The 20,743-nt window shown below is 37.3% G+C and overlaps 1 protein-coding gene across 5 annotated transcripts in view; it reads left to right on the top strand.

Moving 5' to 3' along the window:
• SMG1 (SMG1 nonsense mediated mRNA decay associated PI3K related kinase) overlaps nt 1-20,743 on the top strand; it is an 87,773-nt gene that overhangs the window by 40,479 nt on the left and 26,551 nt on the right. For all 5 annotated transcript variants that reach the window (XM_072942676.1, XM_072942674.1, XM_072942678.1 and 2 more), the window contains 22 exons: nt 42-129; nt 358-459; nt 936-1,076; nt 1,633-1,832; nt 2,238-2,434; nt 2,605-2,766; nt 3,679-3,833; nt 5,525-5,667; nt 5,809-6,010; nt 8,921-9,030; nt 9,713-9,860; nt 10,236-10,395; nt 11,119-11,239; nt 13,905-14,153; nt 14,484-14,768; nt 15,419-15,563; nt 15,685-15,823; nt 16,756-16,986; nt 17,100-17,277; nt 17,962-18,123; nt 18,680-18,897; nt 19,206-19,360. In XM_072942676.1, the coding sequence (XP_072798777.1) occupies nt 42-129; nt 358-459; nt 936-1,076; nt 1,633-1,832; nt 2,238-2,434; nt 2,605-2,766; nt 3,679-3,833; nt 5,525-5,667; nt 5,809-6,010; nt 8,921-9,030; nt 9,713-9,860; nt 10,236-10,395; nt 11,119-11,239; nt 13,905-14,153; nt 14,484-14,768; nt 15,419-15,563; nt 15,685-15,823; nt 16,756-16,986; nt 17,100-17,277; nt 17,962-18,123; nt 18,680-18,897; nt 19,206-19,360 (3,691 nt within the window). The remainder of the gene's footprint in view (nt 1-41; nt 130-357; nt 460-935; nt 1,077-1,632; nt 1,833-2,237; nt 2,435-2,604; nt 2,767-3,678; nt 3,834-5,524; nt 5,668-5,808; nt 6,011-8,920; nt 9,031-9,712; nt 9,861-10,235; nt 10,396-11,118; nt 11,240-13,904; nt 14,154-14,483; nt 14,769-15,418; nt 15,564-15,684; nt 15,824-16,755; nt 16,987-17,099; nt 17,278-17,961; nt 18,124-18,679; nt 18,898-19,205; nt 19,361-20,743) is intronic.

Below are 20,743 nucleotides of genomic sequence, written 5' to 3'. Positions count from 1 at the left end.
TTTCTTTTGGCAATCTGAAAATATCTTTTAATTTTTAATAGCTCTTGTTGAAGATGTGAATATCTGCCTGCAAGCATGCAGCAGTCTGCATGCTTTGTCCTCTTCCTTGCCAGATGATCTTTTACAGAGGTATGTTTTTTTTTTTAATTTGAATTTTCTAAGATAATTTTTTTTTTCAAATGAAGGTCCTGGGGATTGAACCCAGAACCTCATGCGTGATAAGCATGCGCTCTGTCACTGTTCTATACCCATCCCCCTACAGAGGTATAGTTTAAGGATCCAATCTTTTGACCCTGGCCCTAATAACTTGGAAATATTGCCACACTTTTCATTTTTTTTTTTTCATTTTTTTTGTAGGTGTGTTGATGTTTGCCGTGTTCAGCTAGTCCACAGTGGGACTCGTATTCGACAAGCATTTGGAAAGCTACTGAAGTCAATTCCTTTAGATGTTGTCTTGAGGTATAACAGTTGTGTCGGGACAAAGACATCCTACTGTGTTTAGTTTAAGAAAAGACAAATTGCCTATCAGTGGAGTAATGTCACATCTTGTATACTTCTTAGTGATTGAAGAGGTGTCAAAAGATCAAATTATGCAGGTCTAGAAGAAAATAACAAAATTTTATAATTTTTGTAAACTTGTAGGCTTGTGATAATTAGTACAGAATAATATGTAGAGTGCCAGAATATGTTTCTCAGTAGCTCAGTTATTTGAAAAACTAAACTGTCTTCTTTTATAGTTTTGATTAGGTAAATTTTGGAGCTTTAAGAACCTGAAATTTCAAAGTTGTAATAACATCTCTATGTATTTTTAAAGTCTTAATTTTATATTTTTAACTTTCAAATTTAGTTGGTAAGGAAATAATTCATTTACAGTATGAGCTAACCTTTTAACTACAACATTTTGCATAACAATGTTTTTTATTTTCTGTCTACAGCAATAACAATCACACAGAAATTCAAGAAATTTCTTTAGCATTAAGAAGTCACATGAGTAAAGCACCAAGTAACACATTCCACCCACAAGATTTCTCTGATGTTATTAGTTTTATATTATACGGGAACTCTCACAGAACAGGGTAAGACATTTCTTTGACTCTTTCATCTGGGAAAAGTAATTGAAATATGCTTGAATATCTGAACCCTGTGCCCAGTTTTGAGGAGAAAATATGTTGGGTGGCAGAGCAGAAAATAATATTCTTCTCAAACGGGTTATTTTAGTTCAGCAGTGAACAGTATTGCTTTGAAGTTGGCATCTGAAGAAACAAAAATGGGCTTTGAAATTGATTGTGAAATGCGGTGACAGTTAAGTGATCTGACCTGGTCGTCATTGCTCTGGGGAGAGGCTTGGGGGCATAGGCATTCTGGAGATGTTTAGTTGCAGTGTGTGTTTTGTCCTGATGGCCAGATTATCTTGAGCCTTTTATCCTAATAATCCACCCGCATCATACCCCATTCTGTTTCACTTGAAAAGACCTCCTCAAAATGAGAGGTGGGGATATAATGCTTCCCAATTTTGTATGTTTTGCCTTTTTCAAATAGAGAATGTTGTTGTCCCTTACTCCCATTTCCCTTGCAAATTTTTTTTTAAATGAAGTTGTCATTGTCTGTTAAATATGAAACTGCTTTTCCCAGGAAGGACAATTGGTTAGAAAGATTGTTCTATAGCTGCCAGAGACTGGATAAACGTGACCAATCAACAATTCCCCGCAATCTTCTAAAGACAGATGCTGTCCTTTGGCAGTGGGCTATTTGGGAAGCGGCACAGTTCACTGTCCTCTCTAAGTTGAGAACCCCACTGGGCAGAGCCCAGGATACCTTCCAGACAATTGAAGGTAATCGACTCTGTGCTTTTTCAAACTTTGTTATGTGAATACTTTTAAGCTTATATTAAGAAATAATGGATTTTTTATCTTTGGTAAAAATTTGAGAGTATATAATTTTTTTCTTTAATACTTGAACAGTTAATCTTCTTAGATATATTTGTTAGAATAAGCTTTCATTGAGTAATTGTGTTGGCAACATTGTTACCTGTTTGTGTTCACAAATTTAGGAGATTTATGTGGGGAAAACATTTTTTTCCTCTAAAAATGAAAAGATTTTTCATGGTGGGAGGTTTGGTTTTAAATGATGGATATACAGAGGATACTGGATATATGTGAATTTGTGAAATTATCTCCAAGAACTTCTAGACTCTTTGAAGATTCCTTATAAATTTAGAATGTTGTCTTTGGTTTTAGGTATCATTAGAAGTCTTGCAGCTCACACATTAAACCCCGATCAAGATGTTAGTCAGTGGACAACTGCAGATAACGATGAAGGCCACAGTAGCAACCAGCTTAGACTTGTGCTTCTTCTGCAGTATCTGGAAAACCTAGAGAAGTTAATGTATAATGCATATGAGGGATGCGCCAATGCATTAACATCACCTCCCAAGGTTGGTTTCAGTCGGCTGAATGTTGCTTTGCAGCAGTTTCAGGGTCAAATCTGGTAGTGTGTGCAGAGCTGAAATCACAGTAGACATGTGTATATATGCTTTATGTGTATTTGAGACATCTCTGCCTGTAATTTGAACCAGTTCTGAGCTCTTTTCTCTTAATTCTATAGGTCATTAGGACTTTTTTCTATACCAATCGCCAAACTTGTCAAGACTGGCTGACTCGAATCCGACTCTCCATCATGAGGGTTGGATTGTTGGCAGGCCAGCCTGCTGTGACAGTGAGACATGGCTTTGACTTGCTTACAGAAATGAAGACAAATCCATCTCAGGTAACGTGTGTGTGAAGTTAATTGTAAACCTTTAATTAGAAAAATCAGGGCTTAATTCCTTTGCTGTGATTTAATCTATTATAAAATAAGTTAAAGGTTCTATTCATTTTTAAGGCGTTTGATCTAATATTTTTATATAATAATTAACTTCCAAAGTCACCTACTCATATTTTTTGCTCAGGACATGTGAAAATGCTCATTACTTGTGCTTAAGGTTGTGTATAGAAGACATTATTTTTATAGTAATTTGTAATAACTATAATGTATAAGAAAATATAACTTTATATGTGGAAGTATAATACTAATAATGTTATAGTGTACAGAAAAAGTGATGCCTTGTAAGTGGGCTCAATTAAGTGCAATCCAAAAATTGCAGATGTTTGCTGGTAGAGTAATGTCAATAGGCAATAAATCAAAGACATGCAATTAATCATTCTTTAATTCATGGTTATTTATATTTAATTTTTGCTTTATATTTATTTCACGTGCTATTCCTATAGATGCCACAGTTTAAATGTTAAGTACCTTTTTAAAAATTTTGTGAAGACTAACACCTTATGCTATTAAGGTGTGTCATCCTCCTTTTGTAGCTACATTATATATGTTTAGGAAATTCTAATAATGTAATATTGTTGTAAAAATAATTGTTAAATAAATTGGACTTTAAATAGGTTTTATTTTTAAATTTTATTCTTTTTTTTTTTTGGCATGGGGAGGTTTATTTGTTTATTTAATGGAGGTACTGGGGATTGAACCCAGGATCTCGTGCGTGCTAAGCATGCGCTCTCCCACTGAGCCATACTTTCCCCCTAAATAAGCTTTAGATTATGAACAGTAGTTGTAAATTTAGTAGAGACTTGAATTTAAAGGTATTGAGGTCTGTGATTGATTTTTTCCTAATTCCACTTTCAGGGGAATGAATTGGAAGTAACTATCATGATGGTGGTAGAAGCACTGTGTGAACTTCATTGTCCTGAAGCTATACAGGGAATTGCTGTCTGGTCATCTTCGGTCGTTGGGAAAAATCTTCTCTGGATTAATTCAGTGGCCCAACAGGCTGAAGGGAGGTAAGTTGGAGGGCAAGAAATGGATGATAGGATTTCTTTGTTAAAATTTATTACAGACTAACATTAAGTGTTAAAAATATTGTTCAATTTCAGCAATTGAAGTTTAGGAGGCATCTTCAGTCAAAATTAGCAAAATTTAGGTACTTTTCCTATTTATGAGTTAATAGGAAATCTTCGTTAAAACAAGATCTGCCACATTTGTTTTATAAATTCTTTTGAACTTGATTCTTATTTGATAACCTTTCATGTCAGAGTCTGTTACAAATTATCCTTTATGGCCAGAGTTCTTACTCATTAGCCTTGTGCACTCAACGTTCATATTCACTCGATTTCACTGGGTAAATGAGCATGTACCAAAAAAGCCTCTGTATATTTATGTAAATTTTACCAAATCTGGAAAATGTAGGGAAAAATTTTAAAATGGCTCATAATTCTATCTCCTACTGGTAACTTAGTTTTGGTGTATATGCCTTTTGAGTTCTTTTTTCTTTCATATAGAGTTTTCTACCCTCTTTTCACAGAAATAGCAGTGTTTCTGCTGGTCACATGGTTTTTACTTTTTCTACTCAGCAATGTTGTAAAAAATATTTTGCCGTGTTAAATATTCTGCAGTGTGATTTTTAACAACACATCTTTTTGGTGTGTGCACCATAATTTAACGTTCTTTACTGTTGGACAGTAAGATAATTTCTAGTGTTATAACTCATCTTAATGCACCATGGCACTTAATTCTTTGCTCATGGTTGTGATTATTTTCTTTGAACACATTCCTGCAAGTCGATTTACTAGAAGAAAGGCTATAGACCATAAGGCTTATGGTACATGCTATTGTTGATTTACCCTACATAAAAAATGGTTTCATTTTGTATTCCTAATAATAGAGTATCCCCTTCCCTTCACCTTTATGAATACAGAGGGCTGCTTACTGAGAAACAGGACCCCTAGCACCATATTAGTGAAAATACATGTTTTAATTTATAGTTTTTAAATTAATCAATAATAGGACTTTCCCCATAGGTTATTGACCATTTATGATTTTTTTTTAAAAACATAGATTATGTCTTTGTGGCTCTTATTTTTTTGGTTAATGATCTGTGAAATTTTATTACACACTAAGATTATTGATGCTGTCTAATTTCTTGATTTGTAATTTGTTTTTGTTTTTTTCTTCTGGGACAATAACTTTTTTCTTTTAACTGGAGTATAGTCAGTTACAGTGTGTCAATTTCTGGTGTACAGCATAATGTCTCAGTCATGCAGATATACATATGTATTCGTTTTCATGTTCTTTTTCGTTAAAGGTTATTACAAGATATTGAATATATTTCCCTGTAATTTGTTTTTAATGTATATGGTGTGGTTTTTTATGACGAGAAGTTTCAAGTTATGTTGTTCTTTATGTATTCTTTCCTTCTGTTTATTCTTCTGCTTAGTCTTTGTACACATTGGGATCAGATACTTGCTGATATTTTGTTAGTTATTTTATACTGTTTTTTTTTTAATATTTAATGATCTTTGTACTTATTTTCATTTTTTGTGAGAAAGAGATCTAAGTTTGTGCCTCAACCTCACACAGAATAATCAACTCATTGTCTCAGCCCAGCTTATTGAGTAATCCATTCTTTTTAGGTTTTTTGGAAATGAAATATGTGGGTAGTTGACAAATAAAGCTGTTTGAACTTGCATTGAAGGTTTGAAAAGGCCTCTGTGGAGTACCAGGAGCACCTGTGTGCCATGACAGGGGTCGACTGCTGCATCTCCAGCTTTGACAAATCTGTTCTCACGCTGGCCAATGCCGGGCGTAGCAGTGCCAGCCCCAAGCATTCTTTGAATGGTGAGCATTCAGGGTTTAAATAAAAAGTTACAGCCATGTAGTTGGTACGGATGATCTTACTGTATGTTTTTAGATATCTGTGCTCTTTGAAATATTTATAACTGCTTCAAATCTCTCTTTGACTTTATAAAAAACTGTCAGGTGAATCCAGAAAAGCCGTGCTGTCCAAACCAACCGACCCGTCCCCTGAGGTAGTCAACTACTTGGGGAACAAGGCGTGCGAGTGCTACGTGTCAGTCGCGGATTGGGCCGCTGTGCAGGAATGGCAGAATGCTGTCCATGACCTGAAGAAGAGCACCAGCAGCACTTCTCTCAACTTGAAAGCTGACTTCAATTACATAAAGTAAGAATTTCTTTTCACTTATAAACTGATCCTTAACCCTGTTAGACAAATTTTCGGTATCTTTAAGGTCTTCCTTTAGGACAGAAAAATACTAAAGTTGTCCCATATTTACTATAGCAAGATGGTTGTAGTTCTAGTAATACTTCCATTCTAAAGATGACTGCAATGAGAAACCAACATTTGTGGTGAGGAAGGTATTCATGCAATGAGGAAACAGGTTTGTAACTGTTGAAACAGTCATTTGGTGCCGATTCTCAGAGGCTGTCCTAAAATCATAATGAGTAGAAAGAGAAATTTGTCATTGCTTTAAAAGGGATAACATATGATGACTTTGTTCCTAAGTTAGGTGTGACTATATTAAAAACATTTGTTCTAAGGAGGACAGAGTTTATGACATTTGTAAATTAAACTCCCTTTCCTATTTTTTTCTTCTCATTCTTCTGTGCATTTATTAATCCCTTAATTCAAAATTTGAGTATAGGCTTTGTCCCAGACATTTGGCTGGAAATGATAAGGACCACTAGCTGTCCTGCCATCAAGGAGCTCAGCTTCTAGTGAGGAAATGAGTAGGGTAATTTCTCCATTGAACATGTGCTAAGTGCCAGCCAGTGGTATGCAGCACTATATAAAACAGACACAAATTCTGGTGCTTGAGGAGCTGACCTTCTAGTGAGGGAGAGACACACAAATAGACCAGGTTGGGAAATGCCATCAGGATGTCATTTGAACACAGACTTGAAACATACCTGATGCAAGAATGATGGGCTTTTGAAGGGAGGATATAGCTCAGTGGTAGATTGCATACTTAGCGTGCTCGAGGTCCTGAGTTCAATCCCCAGTACCTCTATTTTAAAAATAAATAAATAAATAAACCTAATTACTCCCCCAAAATTAAAATAAAAAAAGAAAGACTCGTATTAAGAAAAAGTAATTGTTATAAAAAAAAAGAATAATGAGCTTGGAGTGTTCTGGAAATACCTGGGAGGCCACCATGTTTGGAGCAGAATGAATAATAGGAGACAAAGGTAGAGAAGTAGGTGGGAACTGTGAAAAAGACTTGGGCTCCCAATAATTTAGAAAACTTTAGGTGGGATTTGAACAGGAGAGACATGTCAAGAGACTGCAGGTGAGGGGCCAGGGTGGAAGCATATAGACCACTGATCTGCGGGGGTGAAGGAAGAGGGAGGAAAACAGATGTTCCTGAAGTAGGAACACACAGAGACCAGCGAACTATATTTAAGTTACTTGAAACGTGCAGGTGAGATTGTTTTAGAAAGCAGTTAAGAATTGGATTTGGAACTAAGATGAAAACAGAGAGAGATTTAGGGATCCTTAGTATACAGGTGATAAAGGCCCTCTTCCTTTTCATGCTTTATACGTCAGAACCTTTGTAAGCCACAGGTAAGGGGGACAGTGAGTGAAAAAGAGAGAAGGCCAAGCTCAGAGTCCTTTTGAGCATCTTTGTTAAGGGATGGGAGAAGAAGCTGTTGAAGAAAACACAGTAAGGACACTGAGGAAGGACATGTCTGAGATGTAGAAGAAATCATCAGCCTTGTAGAGAGATACAGAGAAGCAACCAGGTTGAATACTACAGAATGGTGGAGAAGTTTGAAAATGAAAAGCTTTAGTTAGGTTGATTGGGTAATGAAGTCAAGGAGAGAGAGCTACGGCTAGAGGAGAAGATTGTGTGTTTATTTTAGATATTGGAGAGATTAAGTGTTCTTTTGAGCCAAGAGGAAGGAGCCACTAGAAAGCAGGGGTTGAAGAAGCAGGAGAAAGAACATTGAAGCATTTACTGGACCCCATCTTTCCTGTGCCTCAAGGAAAGCAGTTAAAGTTGGATACAGACAGTTTTGGGAATGGATGGGGGTGAGGAGGGTAAGGGTAGAGGAAATGAAAGTCTGTTTTTATTTCTAAGGAGTCAGTCAGTAGTGGAAAGTCTGAGGGCATCGTAGAGCATAATGGGGACACAGCAGACCTGCCATTGGAGAGGATGCAGACCCTGTGGTGGCAGAAATGATAAGTGTGCTGGTCACCAAACTGACGGTTCATCAGTGTCCAGCGATTATGGCTCACCTGAGAAGGTGATGGTTGTATTGACCGTAGCTTGGGGCTTATTAAGGTAGAAGCAGGCACAGTCAAGTAATACACATTTCTAGTGCTGTATTCAGGTTGAGTGGTAAGGGAGGTGACGCAGTGAGAGGGACAGGAAAAGATGAGAGATTAATGGAAAAGAGGGAGCTTGAGAAGCTGGAAGTCTTACTAGCTGGAGAGCAGCTGTAATAGGAATGGGAACTGAGTGAGAGATCTGAAAGTAGCAGTGGAGAGCTAGGAGGATAAGGCCTCTTATGCTGGCAGTGACACTGCAGACTGTAGAAGGAGGTTCAGAGGTGTCACCTTTTTCAGATAGAGAAGGTAAGGAAGAATTCTTTGAAAGAGAAATAGACGCCATGAAACAGTGGAAGGGAGAGGCCAGCAGTGAAAGAAGGCAGAATGAGGATATCAGGTCGAGATAACAGGATAGAAAACCTACTGGGGCTTATGCTTTAGGTGAGGAATGAGGCCATGATGGGGATTTAGTGGTAGCTTGGGGAGAAGTAGCTCTACTGTAAGTTTTTTGACATGCCCGGAGGATAACAGGCTGCAGAAGAGAAAGGAAACGTGGAGGGTTGAGTTTGCTAAACTGAATGTCTATAGCTATGACTTTCCAGTTTGCCACTCCAGTTTTAGTGCTAATTAAGACGGTGGTCACGTCTTCAAAATTAAAATAAAATGGTGCCTACGTGGAAGGAATTTCATCAAAAGAATGCTGTATAATTGCTTTTTTCCCCTAAAATTTGTTCTACTTTTTTGAATGTCTCCAAAGGCTGGATAGAGTGTAGTACAAGCTAACCAATATTTTAATTACAGATCGCTAAGCAGTTTTGAATCTGGAGAATTTGTTGAATGTACTGAGCAATTAGAATTGTTACCAGGAGAAAATATCAATCTACTTGCTGGAGGATCAAAGGAAAAAATAGGTATTTGAGATAATAATTTTAAAACGAAGGGTTTTAATGGACAGGTTGTTTGAATATTTTTGGCTTAGTGCATTTTACTGGAAAATCTGGAATTTTTTTGTATGTTAATTGGGGCAGAGTGTGAAGCAAAAAATTAGGGCTGTTCTCTACATTTGATTTGACAATTGAAAAAGTTTAATTAGAATTAAGCTAAAAAAGGCTACTGTAATACTTTGATATTTATCTAGCCATTTTCTTTGAAATAGTACAAATAGTGTTTAAATATTTTTCTTGCTTGACATCTTGATATGGTACATTAACTTTATCACAGGAAACATTTTGTAAAATGTTATACTGAATAGTTAGTATTGTATTTTGTGTGTTAGCATTGATTTGCTAAATTCAGTAAGATTTGCCAAAAATAGGTCTAGATTTGCCCTTTTAAATAGTAGGTTGACCTACTGATTTTTGAACCTTTGAAAATAAACTCATTTTTATGGGCCTGAGGTATTATTTTACGTGAAGAATTTTTATATATCTATCAGAAATGCTTAATCATAGTGACTAAACTTAATATGAAACTGCCTGAACTTAAATATGAAAGGAGGTATTCATTGGTGATTATTTGTTAAAACTGTTAAGATATCTTGTCCCTCTTGTTACAAGCAAAAGTAACTTACTGGAACCTATTTAATTTCTGTAGATATGAAAAAACTGCTTCCTAACATGTTAAGTCCAGATCCAAGAGAACTTCAGAAATCCATTGAAGTTCAGTTGTTGAGAAGTTCTGTCTGTTTGGCAACTGCTTTAAACCACGTAGAACAAGATCAGAAGTGGCAGGCTGTAACCGAGTAAGTTTACTCGTAAGGAGGTGAGTGTGTGCTCTGTGTGCTGCATGATGAATGTGCGCACTCTGGCGAGGGTGGGGCAGTTACCAGAGCACTGCACCGCAAGTCACGATAGCTTCATTTTAGTTGCAGAAGTCGTGGGATATGTGAATGCAGCTTGCCAACATACAGAGGTTGAAACTGAAATGAAACGTTTTATATCCCCAAAAGCATACATCTTGACTTGCTTACGTCATTTTACTTAGGAGCAGGCTTCTCCTTTTCCTTCCCCTGCTTTGGATGCCAGTGTAGTAGCGTCTTGTCAGACTGTTTTGTCCCTTCAGTGGTCACAAGTTGGAAAATCCTATTTATTGATTAGCGATTAACACTCTGTTTCAGAAACGTGGTGAAGTACTTGAAGCAGACATCGCGCATAGCTGTCGGGCCCCTGAGACTGTCTACCTTGACCGTGTCACAGTCTCTGCCGGTCCTGAGCACCTTGCAGCTGTACTGCTCTTCTGCTCTGGAGAACACGGTGACCAGCAGGCTTTCGACAGAGGTGTGTGTATGTCCTTCTACCAGGATAGTCTTCTGAACATTAATAGGTTTTAGGAACAGAGACTGTTTTTTGCTTTCCAGGTAGCATTTGTATCATTTGTTGGACAAGCTAGTAAACCTGGAAATCTAAAATGCCGTTTTCAGAAAATTTTCATTTGAGAAGTGTGTGAGGAAGATAAACTCTAAGATCTCAAGGATGGCTGATTGTCTAATTGTGTTGTTTTGTTTTTCTTTTTTTGGAAGAGGCGTTGGGTATGTAAATACATACCAGATGATATAAATTTCAGACTTGACTGAAATGAAGACACTATGCCGCCGCCTCCAAAACAGGTTAAAGTTTAACCAAAGATGGGCCCTTTCCAAGGGAAATAACCTTTGAGTGTCTGTTTATGAAGCAGTAGTTTTATGTTCTTCTGTAATTTAGCTTCTGCTTTATAATAAACATGCTGTTTATTTTTTATAAGAATGTGCCTATTTTGTTGATAAATGTATTGATAAGTTGGATTTAATCTGAAAAAAAAAGTTTTCTTTTGGCAAAAAAACAAAAAGTTTTTCTCTTAGAGTATCTTCTCTTGTGATTAAAAGGTACAGAGGAAAAAAGGAAGAGTTTAATTGGTAAACCTGGAATAGATAAAGTAGCTGACCTACAGGGATGTAAGTGAGCTCAATCTACAAACAAACAAGGAGCCGTTTATGTTAAACAGCTTTGGTTTTTATCTGGCAGGACTGTCTTATTCCACTCTTCAGTGAAGCTCTGCGTTCATGTAAACAGCATGATGTCAGGCCTTGGATGCAGGCATTAAGATACACCATGTACCAGAGTCAGTTGTTGGAGAAAATAAAAGGTAACTAGGTTGTTTTTATGTATTTATTTATTTATTGCTTTGTTAAGATATACTTACACATTTTAAGTGTATAGTATAGTTCATGAGTTTTCACATTTCTTCACCTGTGTAATCACCAATACAATCAAGATATAGGAGGTTTATCTCACCCCAAAAGGTTTTCTTAGGCCTCTTCCCAGTCGTTTCTCCCGTCTGCCCTGCCATGGGGAACTGCTGATTTGCTTCCATCACTATAGATTATAGGCTTGTCTTTTCTATAAAGTTGTGTATAAATGGTGCAGTATGCTCTGTATCTGGCTGCTTTTGCTCAGCATTTTGTTTTTTAAGGTTCCCTGTGTTGCATGTCAGTAGTGCCATCCTTCCTATAATTGAGTAGTGGTGTTCACTGTATATGGCAATTTATCTAGTGAGCCTTTGCTGGATGTTTGAATTGTTTTCAGTTTTGGGCTATTATATATAAAGCTGCTATGAAATTCATGTGCAAATCTTTGGGTGGGCATATGTTTGCCTTTCTCTTAAGTAAATGCCTAGGATTGGAATTATTGGGTCATATGGTTTAACTTTCAAAATAGTTGGGCAGTTTCTTATAACGTGGTTGTACATTTTACATTTCTTCTGACATCTACATACTTGCTATCGTGGGTCTTCAGTTTTAGTCACTGGAGTGAGTGTATGATAGTATTACTGTGGTTTTATTTGCATTTTCCTGATGGTTAATAATGAAGAGCATCTTTCCATTTGTGAAGTGACCACTGTAGATCGTATTTTGTAAGTGTTCAACTCTTGGCCATTTTTAATGAAGTCATAAGACTTGTTTACGAGTTCTGCATTCAAATTCTTTGTCTAATATAATGTTTTAAATATTCAGCTGAGTAGTTAGAGAATTGGTATGTGTATAAACATTTACATGTCTCATTTTTGAGAAAAATAACATGTTAAAGGGATGTTAACAATTTATTGCTTTAAAATGGAAACATTGCCAGAATTCTGTAGAATTTTAGTCAAAAATGTGATAGCTGCAGTTACTGAGTAAATGTGAGTATTGAATTTCTGGTAAACTAGTGCTGGGATATTGACTTACACTGCAGGTTGATTACTGGCAACTGTGACTCACCTGGACCCTCAGTGCCAGATAGACCTGGGTTTGGATCATTAGCTCAGCATTTGCAAATCGAGGGACCTTACGGCAAGTCATCTAACTTCTGAGTCATTTAAATTCCTTTTCAGTTATGGGGATTGCCCCTCTCATGAGATTCTCGTAAGGATTATAGGAGATGAGAAAAGGTATATAAAAGCCCTAGCACAGAGCATGGCATATAATAGGACAACAAATACCATCTCCTTTCCCGTTCTGAACAAGTTTTAAAATTGGGAAGGAAAAGTCAGCAAACCAGCAGTTACATGTGGAGACAGAACTTCACTGCTCCTCACTTTTCTTTCTTTATTCAGCAAGTGTTTATCAGGTATGTGCTTTAAGCCAGGTACAGTGCTTTAAGTTGAGATGTAATGGTGAATAAGACAAGCCTGTTTTCTGCATTCCTAGGAGTAAAGGGATTCTAGAATCTTGCAGGGAAAACTGTCATCAGACAAGGAACAGCAATATGGTGTGCTGAATGGAAGTGCACATGTATGGTGCTTAAAATAACACAACAAGGGCACTGATTTAATCCTAGAAATCAGAAAAGGACTTGGGGAGGAAGTAACATGTAAGCTGAGATGGAGGGGAAGTAGTGTAAGATCAGTTCAGTTGCAAGCTGGAGAATGGATTAGAAGAGGCTAAGACTTGGGGCAGAGAGACCAGTTAGGCTGAAGTCCTGGCTAAACGTAATCAAGGTAGTAGCAGTAGCGACAGAAAAAAGCAGATAGGATATGAGGGTTGAAAGTAAGGTCTAAGATGACTTCCATGCACCCGCTCAGGTAGCCAGGCTGATCATATGCCTTTCCTTGAGAAAGAGAAAACAAGAGAAGGAAGTAAAAGATTTGGAGGGTGGTGGAAAATGGATTCTACGTGACACAGGTTAAAGTACCCTTGAAATACCTAAATGTAGGTGACTGGGAGGTGAGTGGGACTCAGATGTCAGGTCTGGGCTAGAGATAAAGATTCAAGAGTCATCAGCATTTGTATGGTAATTGAAGCCACAGGAGCAGATGATATTGTCGAGGGAGAGTATGCAGAGTGAGAAGAGTAGAGAGCCTAGGACCGACCCCGAGGAACATCAGTTTTAATGGATGGGTAGTGGACGAGAAGGAGACTGAGAAGGATTCTTCAGAAAGGTAGGATTAAACCAGGAGAGCATGGCACGGTAGAAGGGCAGAGGGTACTTACTCAAGAAGGGGGGATGGTCTAGTCTTACCCTTGTCCCCCATCCTTTGCCCTAGGCACTTTACTAAGGAGATTCAGAAACTATAAAGTTGATTTCTTAGAGTGAACGATTTTTACTACTGTCTGCTCCGGTCTATACATTTATTTTAACAAACATTTGTTTATTGTATGCCAGGCACTATGCTAGCTGCTAGGAATTTAAAGATGATAAAAAAACAATTTATCTTTATTTAGGGAGGTAGTGGGGAAGGACATAGTTGGGGAAGAATTTTTTTGCCCATGTTTCGATTAAGTCTGTGATTAGACTGATCAGGGACTAATAAAACATTTTCTTCTCTCCAGAACAAACAGTTCCAATTAGAAGCCATCTCATGGAATTAGGTCTAACAGCAGCAAAATTTGCTAGAAAACGGGGGAATGTGTCACTTGCAACAAGACTGCTGGCACAGTGTAGTGAGGTTCAGCTGGGAAAGACTACCACTGCACAAGATTTAGTCCAGCATTTTAAAAAACTATCAACTCAAGGTCAAGTGGATGAAAAATGGGGGCCTGAACTTGACATTGAAAAAACCAAATTGCTATATACAGCAGGTTAGTAAAATGAATTATTGTTAATACTTGTCATAATAAATATTGTTATAATAAAAATCATGTGTATGAATGTTATTCTGTATGGTGTGAGGCGGTAGTGGAAAAGTTGATTTTTATTTTAACTGTTGCAGAACATTTTGAGTCCTGAATAATAAGTTATGTGTAATTGGCTTATCTCTATAATTTGGTGCTTTAAAAAGAGGTAATTTCGTTATTATTAAAGAAATGTTTTCAGAGATTATTGATTATCACTGAATTTATAATATTATTTTACCCTGAATGTCATTTGTTTGCTGGTAAGGCTTTTAAGGGCTTTTGGTATTTCTACAGGCCAGTCAACACATGCGATGGAGATGTTGAGTTCTTGCGCCATATCTTTCTGCAAGTCTGCCAAAGCTGAACATGCCGTTGCCAAGTCAATTCTGACACTGGCCAAATGGATCCAGGCAGAATGGAAAGAAATTTCAGGGCAGCTGAAACAGGTTTACAGAGCTCAGCAGCAGCAGAACTTCACAGGTCTTTCTACTTTGTCTAAAAACATACTTGCTCTAATCGAACTACCATCTGTTAATACAATGGAAGAAGAGTATCCTCGGATCGAGAGTGAGTCTACAGGTAGGATTTCATTCTATTAGCTTCAAAGTATTGATTTTAGAAGTTATTTTCCACTATATTAAAGTTTACAATGTTATGCTGGCTATAATTTGCCACAAAAACCGTCTCTGTGGAAATTTATTATATTTCCTCGAAGTGACTAAAGCACATTTCTCTAGCATCTAATACCGCTGTGAAAGTCACTGAACCTCACCTCCCAGGCCATACTTCCCGCCTCACTAATTCAATGTGACTTAGATGTTTTTGCCAGCAGTAAGGTCCTGCCCGTGATATCTGAAATTCCACCTTACACCAGGAAGAACAGCAAAGATGCAGAATAGTAGCCTCTGGTCCCCTTGACTGGTGAAGCACAGAAACCACAGAAAGATTCAAGTTTTACATTCTGGCACTAGTGCTAGGAACAGAAAGGTACTCAGCAAATAGAGCAGTTAATTAATTCCGTCTTTGAGTGGCCTGTTGTGGTGGACACCATTGTCCAGGTTTTACACATTGGGAGACAACTAACCTTTCTGCTAAAACACGAGGATTTTGTTCCTGTTGTTCATTTCATTGTTGTGAAGCCTGGAATTTTAAAATCTTAGAATGTTGATGGGAATGCCATTAGAAGCTTAGGAGTATAACATCATTTTTTTTTCTCTCCACCTTGGCAGTACACATTGGAGTTGGAGAACCTGACTTCATTTTGGGACAGTTGTATCACCTGTCTTCAGTGCAGGCACCTGAAGTAGCCAAATCTTGGGCAGCATTGGCTAGTTGGGCTTATAGGTGGGGCAGAAAGGTGGTTGACAATGCCAGGTATGTATGTTGAAATGTGTTCATTTATTTTAATGCATTGCAAAATAGAGATTTTAAAATGTCTGCTGGCACAGTAAAGTTTTGGTAGCTGAAATACTGATGACTTGTTTTATTTTTATAGTCAGGGAGAGGGTGTTCGTCTGCTGCCTAGAGAAAAATCTGAAGTTCAGAATCTGCTCCCAGACACTATAACTGAAGAAGAAAAAGAGAGAATATACGGTATTCTTGGTCAGGCTGTGTGTCGGCCGGCAGGGATTCAGGCAAGGAAAACATATGCAGTGTTTGGGGGAAATAAGTGTCAAGATCACTGTTCTAAATCATTGCTTTTGAGGAATTTGATCACATATTCTTGGTTAAATGTTTTCTTTCAAATAAAATTTTGATAAGATGAAAGTTAAAATATTTTTCTAAGAAGAATGATTTAAGAAATCTGTCATTTCCTTAAGGGTTCTGTTTAAAAAAGATGAACTTCCTTTTATATAAGGTAGATTTCTCTCTTAGTTGCTCTTCTGATCAGAAATTAGGTTTTCAGTTAGAAAAATTTTAATTGGAAAATTAGCTTGGAAGCTTTTAAAATATCTAATGCCAGTATCTAAGCTTCATCCTACATATTCTGGATGGAATGTTTGTGTGTAGAGGGTCAGGGGATGTCTTTAAGCTTGCTAGGTTATTCTAATATACAGCCAGAGTTGAAAACTAGCAGGCTAGATGATCTGTAGGATTTACTCCCTCCCCTCTCAAAGTTCTACCAATTCTAGAATGCTACAGTTGTAGACTTACAAAAGATTGGATTTTATTTGCTGAGCTGAAACCGTCTTGACTCAGTTCTTGCTCTGGACTTCAGCGTATATCACTGTCTGCCAAAGCTGGTGTTAAGTGCAAGTGCAGTACCGTAAAGAGAGTAAGGCAGATCTCTGCAGGCAGAGTATTATATTATAACTCGGAAGCATTTTAAGTCCCAACATCAAAATCTTTAATCTTTGTTCAATGCTTGTGTTCTCCTTCATTCGCTACATTAGTGAATATATCATAAAGAGAAGCATATTTAACACTGATTTAGCGTGTGTAACACTCTATGGAGTACTTGGTCTTTCAAAATGAGAATATGCTTACATATGACGGGAGAATTATGCACCCTTTTCCCTTTTCAGTTTGTGCTTAAAAATAGCATTTTTTGCCAATTTTTCTTCAGGATGAAGATATAACACTTCAGATAACAGAAAGTGAAGATAATGAGGAAGATGACATGGTTGAAGTTATCTGGCGTCAGTTAATATCAAGCTGCCCGTGGCTCTCAGAGCTTGATGAAAGCGCAACAGAAGGAGTTATTAAAGTGTGGAGGAAAGTTGTGGATAGAATCTTCAGCCTGTACAAACTATCTTGTAGTGCGTATTTCACTTTCCTGAAGCTCAATGCTGGTCAGGTAGGTGGCACAGTGTTCTGTTCAGGGAAATTTATTTGGAATTTCTTTTCTAGTGGGTGAAAACAGTATTCTGAATTGTTTTCTTATTTCTTCCTTTTGTCTTTCATCTTTAGATTCCTTTAGATGAAGATGACCCGAGGCTACATTTAAGTCACAGAGCAGAGCAGAGCACAGATGATGTAATTGTGATGGCCACATTGCGATTGCTCAGATTGCTTGTGAAACACGCTGGTGAGCTTAGACAGTATCTGGAACACGGCTTGGAAACAACACCTACTGCTCCATGGAGAGGTGATGATCTAAATAAAACGTTTCAGGGAAAATTATTTCTGGATGGGATTATATAAGACAAAAAAAATAGTTCCATTGTAAACTGAATATACTTCAATAAAAATACATATATACAAGAAAAAAACCAAAGAACCCACAACAATGTAAACTGACCATACTTCAATAAATAAGTAAATAAATAAATGTATACACGCACATACATATACGAAAAAAATAGTTCTTTTATGTTTACTCTTTGAATGTTATGGAATAGCTATATTAGTCCATAGGATACCCTGGACTGCTTATTATACCACTTCCCTCCCTCCTTTCAGAGAAATGAAAGGCTGAGAGGTAGAAGCTTTTAATTTACAAAAGGGATTTTGTAGAGGGTGGTAAAATAAGTTTCAAAAAATTTCATATACCCCTTGTAAAAATTGTCTATGTCTGCCTCCTTTTATAGGCATTCACAGTAAAGACATTTCTCTGTAACATTTTTGAATTGCCCTAGATTTTGAGTACAGCTCTGTACCCTAACTAAACCTGCAGATCAAGAACTGTTGTGTATTGTTCTTTGTTATCACAGGGAGAAATTTGTGGCTGTTGGAACTCATGCTGACACATACTAAATTTTATCCTTTTGCATCCACTGTATTGACAGTTTTTAATAACTTTAAAGTATTTTTCTTTCTTCTTATCCTGAAGGAATTATTCCACAACTTTTCTCACGCTTAAACCACCCTGAAGTGTATGTGCGCCAAAGTATTTGTAACCTTCTCTGCCGCGTGGCTCAGGATTCCCCACATCTCATATTGTATCCTGCAATAGTGGGCACCATATCGCTTAGTAGTGAATCACAGGCTTCAGGTACGGACTATTAAAATACTGCTACTTTAAGTATAAATTAGTTTGCAAATAATGTTTTGTTAGGTAAAATTTTTTGAGCTTTATGTTCCAGAATTGATAGAGCTTGTAGTTTTTTTCCAATAATAATACCAGTTATTGAGCGAGTGCCTGTTATGTCTGGTGGTAGGATACGTGCTTTACACAATATCTTCAGTCGCACAATAACCCACCAAGGCTTGGAGACGTTGACTCACTCTCTCAGGTTCGCTGAGCTGAGTAACTGGCAGATAAGGATTGAAACCAAGTTCTGGGGTCTGGATGGGAGAACACTTTTTTTGTTTGTTGTCATTATCTTTTCCCCTGTTTATCTCCTATTAGCTTATAATATTAATAAAGATAAAAGCTCAACCTGTAAAAAGTCAAAATATCAATGATGTTTAGTCAGGTTAGTGTACAAAAGACAAATTGGTTTAATGAGTGCTCTGGAACCAAATAGATTATTGATGTTTTCCCTAAATCAAGGTACGCGTGTGGGAGAAACAGCCAATGTATACCTTATTCTCCCATGTTATTGTAGGAAATAAGTTTTCCTCTGCAATTCCAACTTTACTTGGCAATATTCAAGGAGAAGAATTGCTGGTTTCTGAATGTGAGGGAGGAAGTCCTCCTGCTTCTCAAGATAGCAATAAGGATGAACCTAAAAGCGGGTTAAATGAAGACCAAGCCATGATGCAGGATTGCTACAGCAAAATTGTAGATAAACTATCCTCTGCAAACCCAACTATGGTGTTACAGGTACAGAAAACCCCAACTCTTTTTATTATAACGAACTCCTTCCTTCCCTCTAAATCAAACAAATAAACAAAAAAATCCCCACCTAAAAACAAAACCCTTAAAAACGATCCTGGAAATTATATTTGAGGACCAAAGCTTTAAAAAAAATTCAAAATCGATTTTACATATCTGTACTGGTAGAATTACTAATCAGGGTTCTCTACCTGGATAGTGAACAAAACATGCAAACATTTCAATTTCCAGTGTTTGCAGAACTGTTCTATGTGCAAACCTGTAGATGAGCATGTTTGAATGTGCCCTGTGTACAGGTTCAGATGCTTGTGGCTGAGCTGCGCAGGGTCACTGTTCTCTGGGACGAGCTCTGGTTGGGAGTTCTGTTACAGCAACACATGTATGTCCTGAGACGAATTCAGCAGCTCGAAGACGAGGTGAAGAGAGTCCAGAACAACAACACCTTACGCAAGTATGTTTCCAAACACTTACACTTCAGAAAAGTAGCTGCCCCCCACCCCGTGTAAAATGCACATAGCATAAAGTTTGCCATTTTAACCAATTTTAAGTGTTCAATTCAGTTGCAGTAAGTATATTCGGTGTTATGCAGGCATCACCACTGTCCAGTTCCAGAACTGATTCTTCATCCCAAACAGCAGCTCTGTATCCATTTAACGGTACTTCTCCATTCTCCTCTAACCCCAGCCCCTAGTTACTGCTGCTCTGCTTGCTTTATGAATTTGACTGCTCTAAGTACCATGTGTGACTGGAATCATGCAGTGTTTGTCCTTTTGTGTCTGGCTTGTTTCACTTACAATGTCTTCAATGTTCATTCCATGTTGTAGCATGTATCAAAATTTCCTTCCTTTTTAAAAATGCTGAATAACACTCCATTGAGTGGATGTACCACATTTTATTTGTGCACTCACCTGTCAGTAGACCCTCAGCTTTATTTTGGCTGTGGTAAAGAATGCTTCTGTGAACATTGGTCTACAAGTATCTGTTTGAGTCCCTGCTTTCAGTTATTTTGTGTGTGTGTGTGTGTGCACGTGCGTGCCAATGGATTTGCTGGGTCGTATGGTAATTCTGTGTTTAACTTGTAGAGGAACTGCCAAAATGTTTTCCACAGTGGCTGCACCATTTTATATTCTCACCAAGAGTGCACAGGGGTTCTAATTGCTCCGTATCTGGGCCAACATTTTTTTTTTTTTCCTGGTAGTAGCATCCTAATGTGTCTGAAATGGTATCTTGTGGCTTTGATTTTCATTTCCCTGATGATTAATAATGTTGAGCATCTTTTCGTGTGCCTTTTGACCATTTGTGTATCTTCTTTGCAGAAGTGTTTATTCGAATCTTTTGCCCATTTTTGAGTTGTTGCTGCTGTTGTTGTTACTGATTTTTATGAGCTTTCTGTATATTTTCGGTATTCTCTTATCAGATACATAACTTGCAAATATTTTTTCCCATTTTGTGCATTGTCTTCACTCTCTTGATAGTGTCTTTTGATGCATATAAGTTTGACTAGTGTTGATGTAGCCAAACTTACCTATTTTTTTCTTTTTTGTCTGTGCTTCATGTCATGTATAAGAAATCATTGCCAGATCCAGTGTCAAGAAGCCTTTTCCCTCTGTTTTCTTCTAAGAGTTTTAAATAAAGTCCTAGATCTTACATTAAGGTCTTTGATCCATTTTGACTTGTTTTTTGCATATAGTATAAGGTAAGAGTCCAGCTTCCTTCTTTTTTGTAAGTGGATATCCAGTCTTCCTAGTACCACTTGTTGAAAAGAGAAGCTGCTGCTTTTATATGCTGGATTCTTTACTGTTTGAGTAGTTATTTTGCTAATGTTTTATTACTT

This window comes from Vicugna pacos, chromosome 18 (genome assembly GCF_048564905.1).
Source record: "Vicugna pacos chromosome 18, VicPac4, whole genome shotgun sequence".
Lineage (NCBI taxonomy): Eukaryota > Metazoa > Chordata > Mammalia > Artiodactyla > Camelidae > Vicugna > Vicugna pacos.
This window is presented reverse-complemented; position numbering and strand designations above follow the sequence as displayed.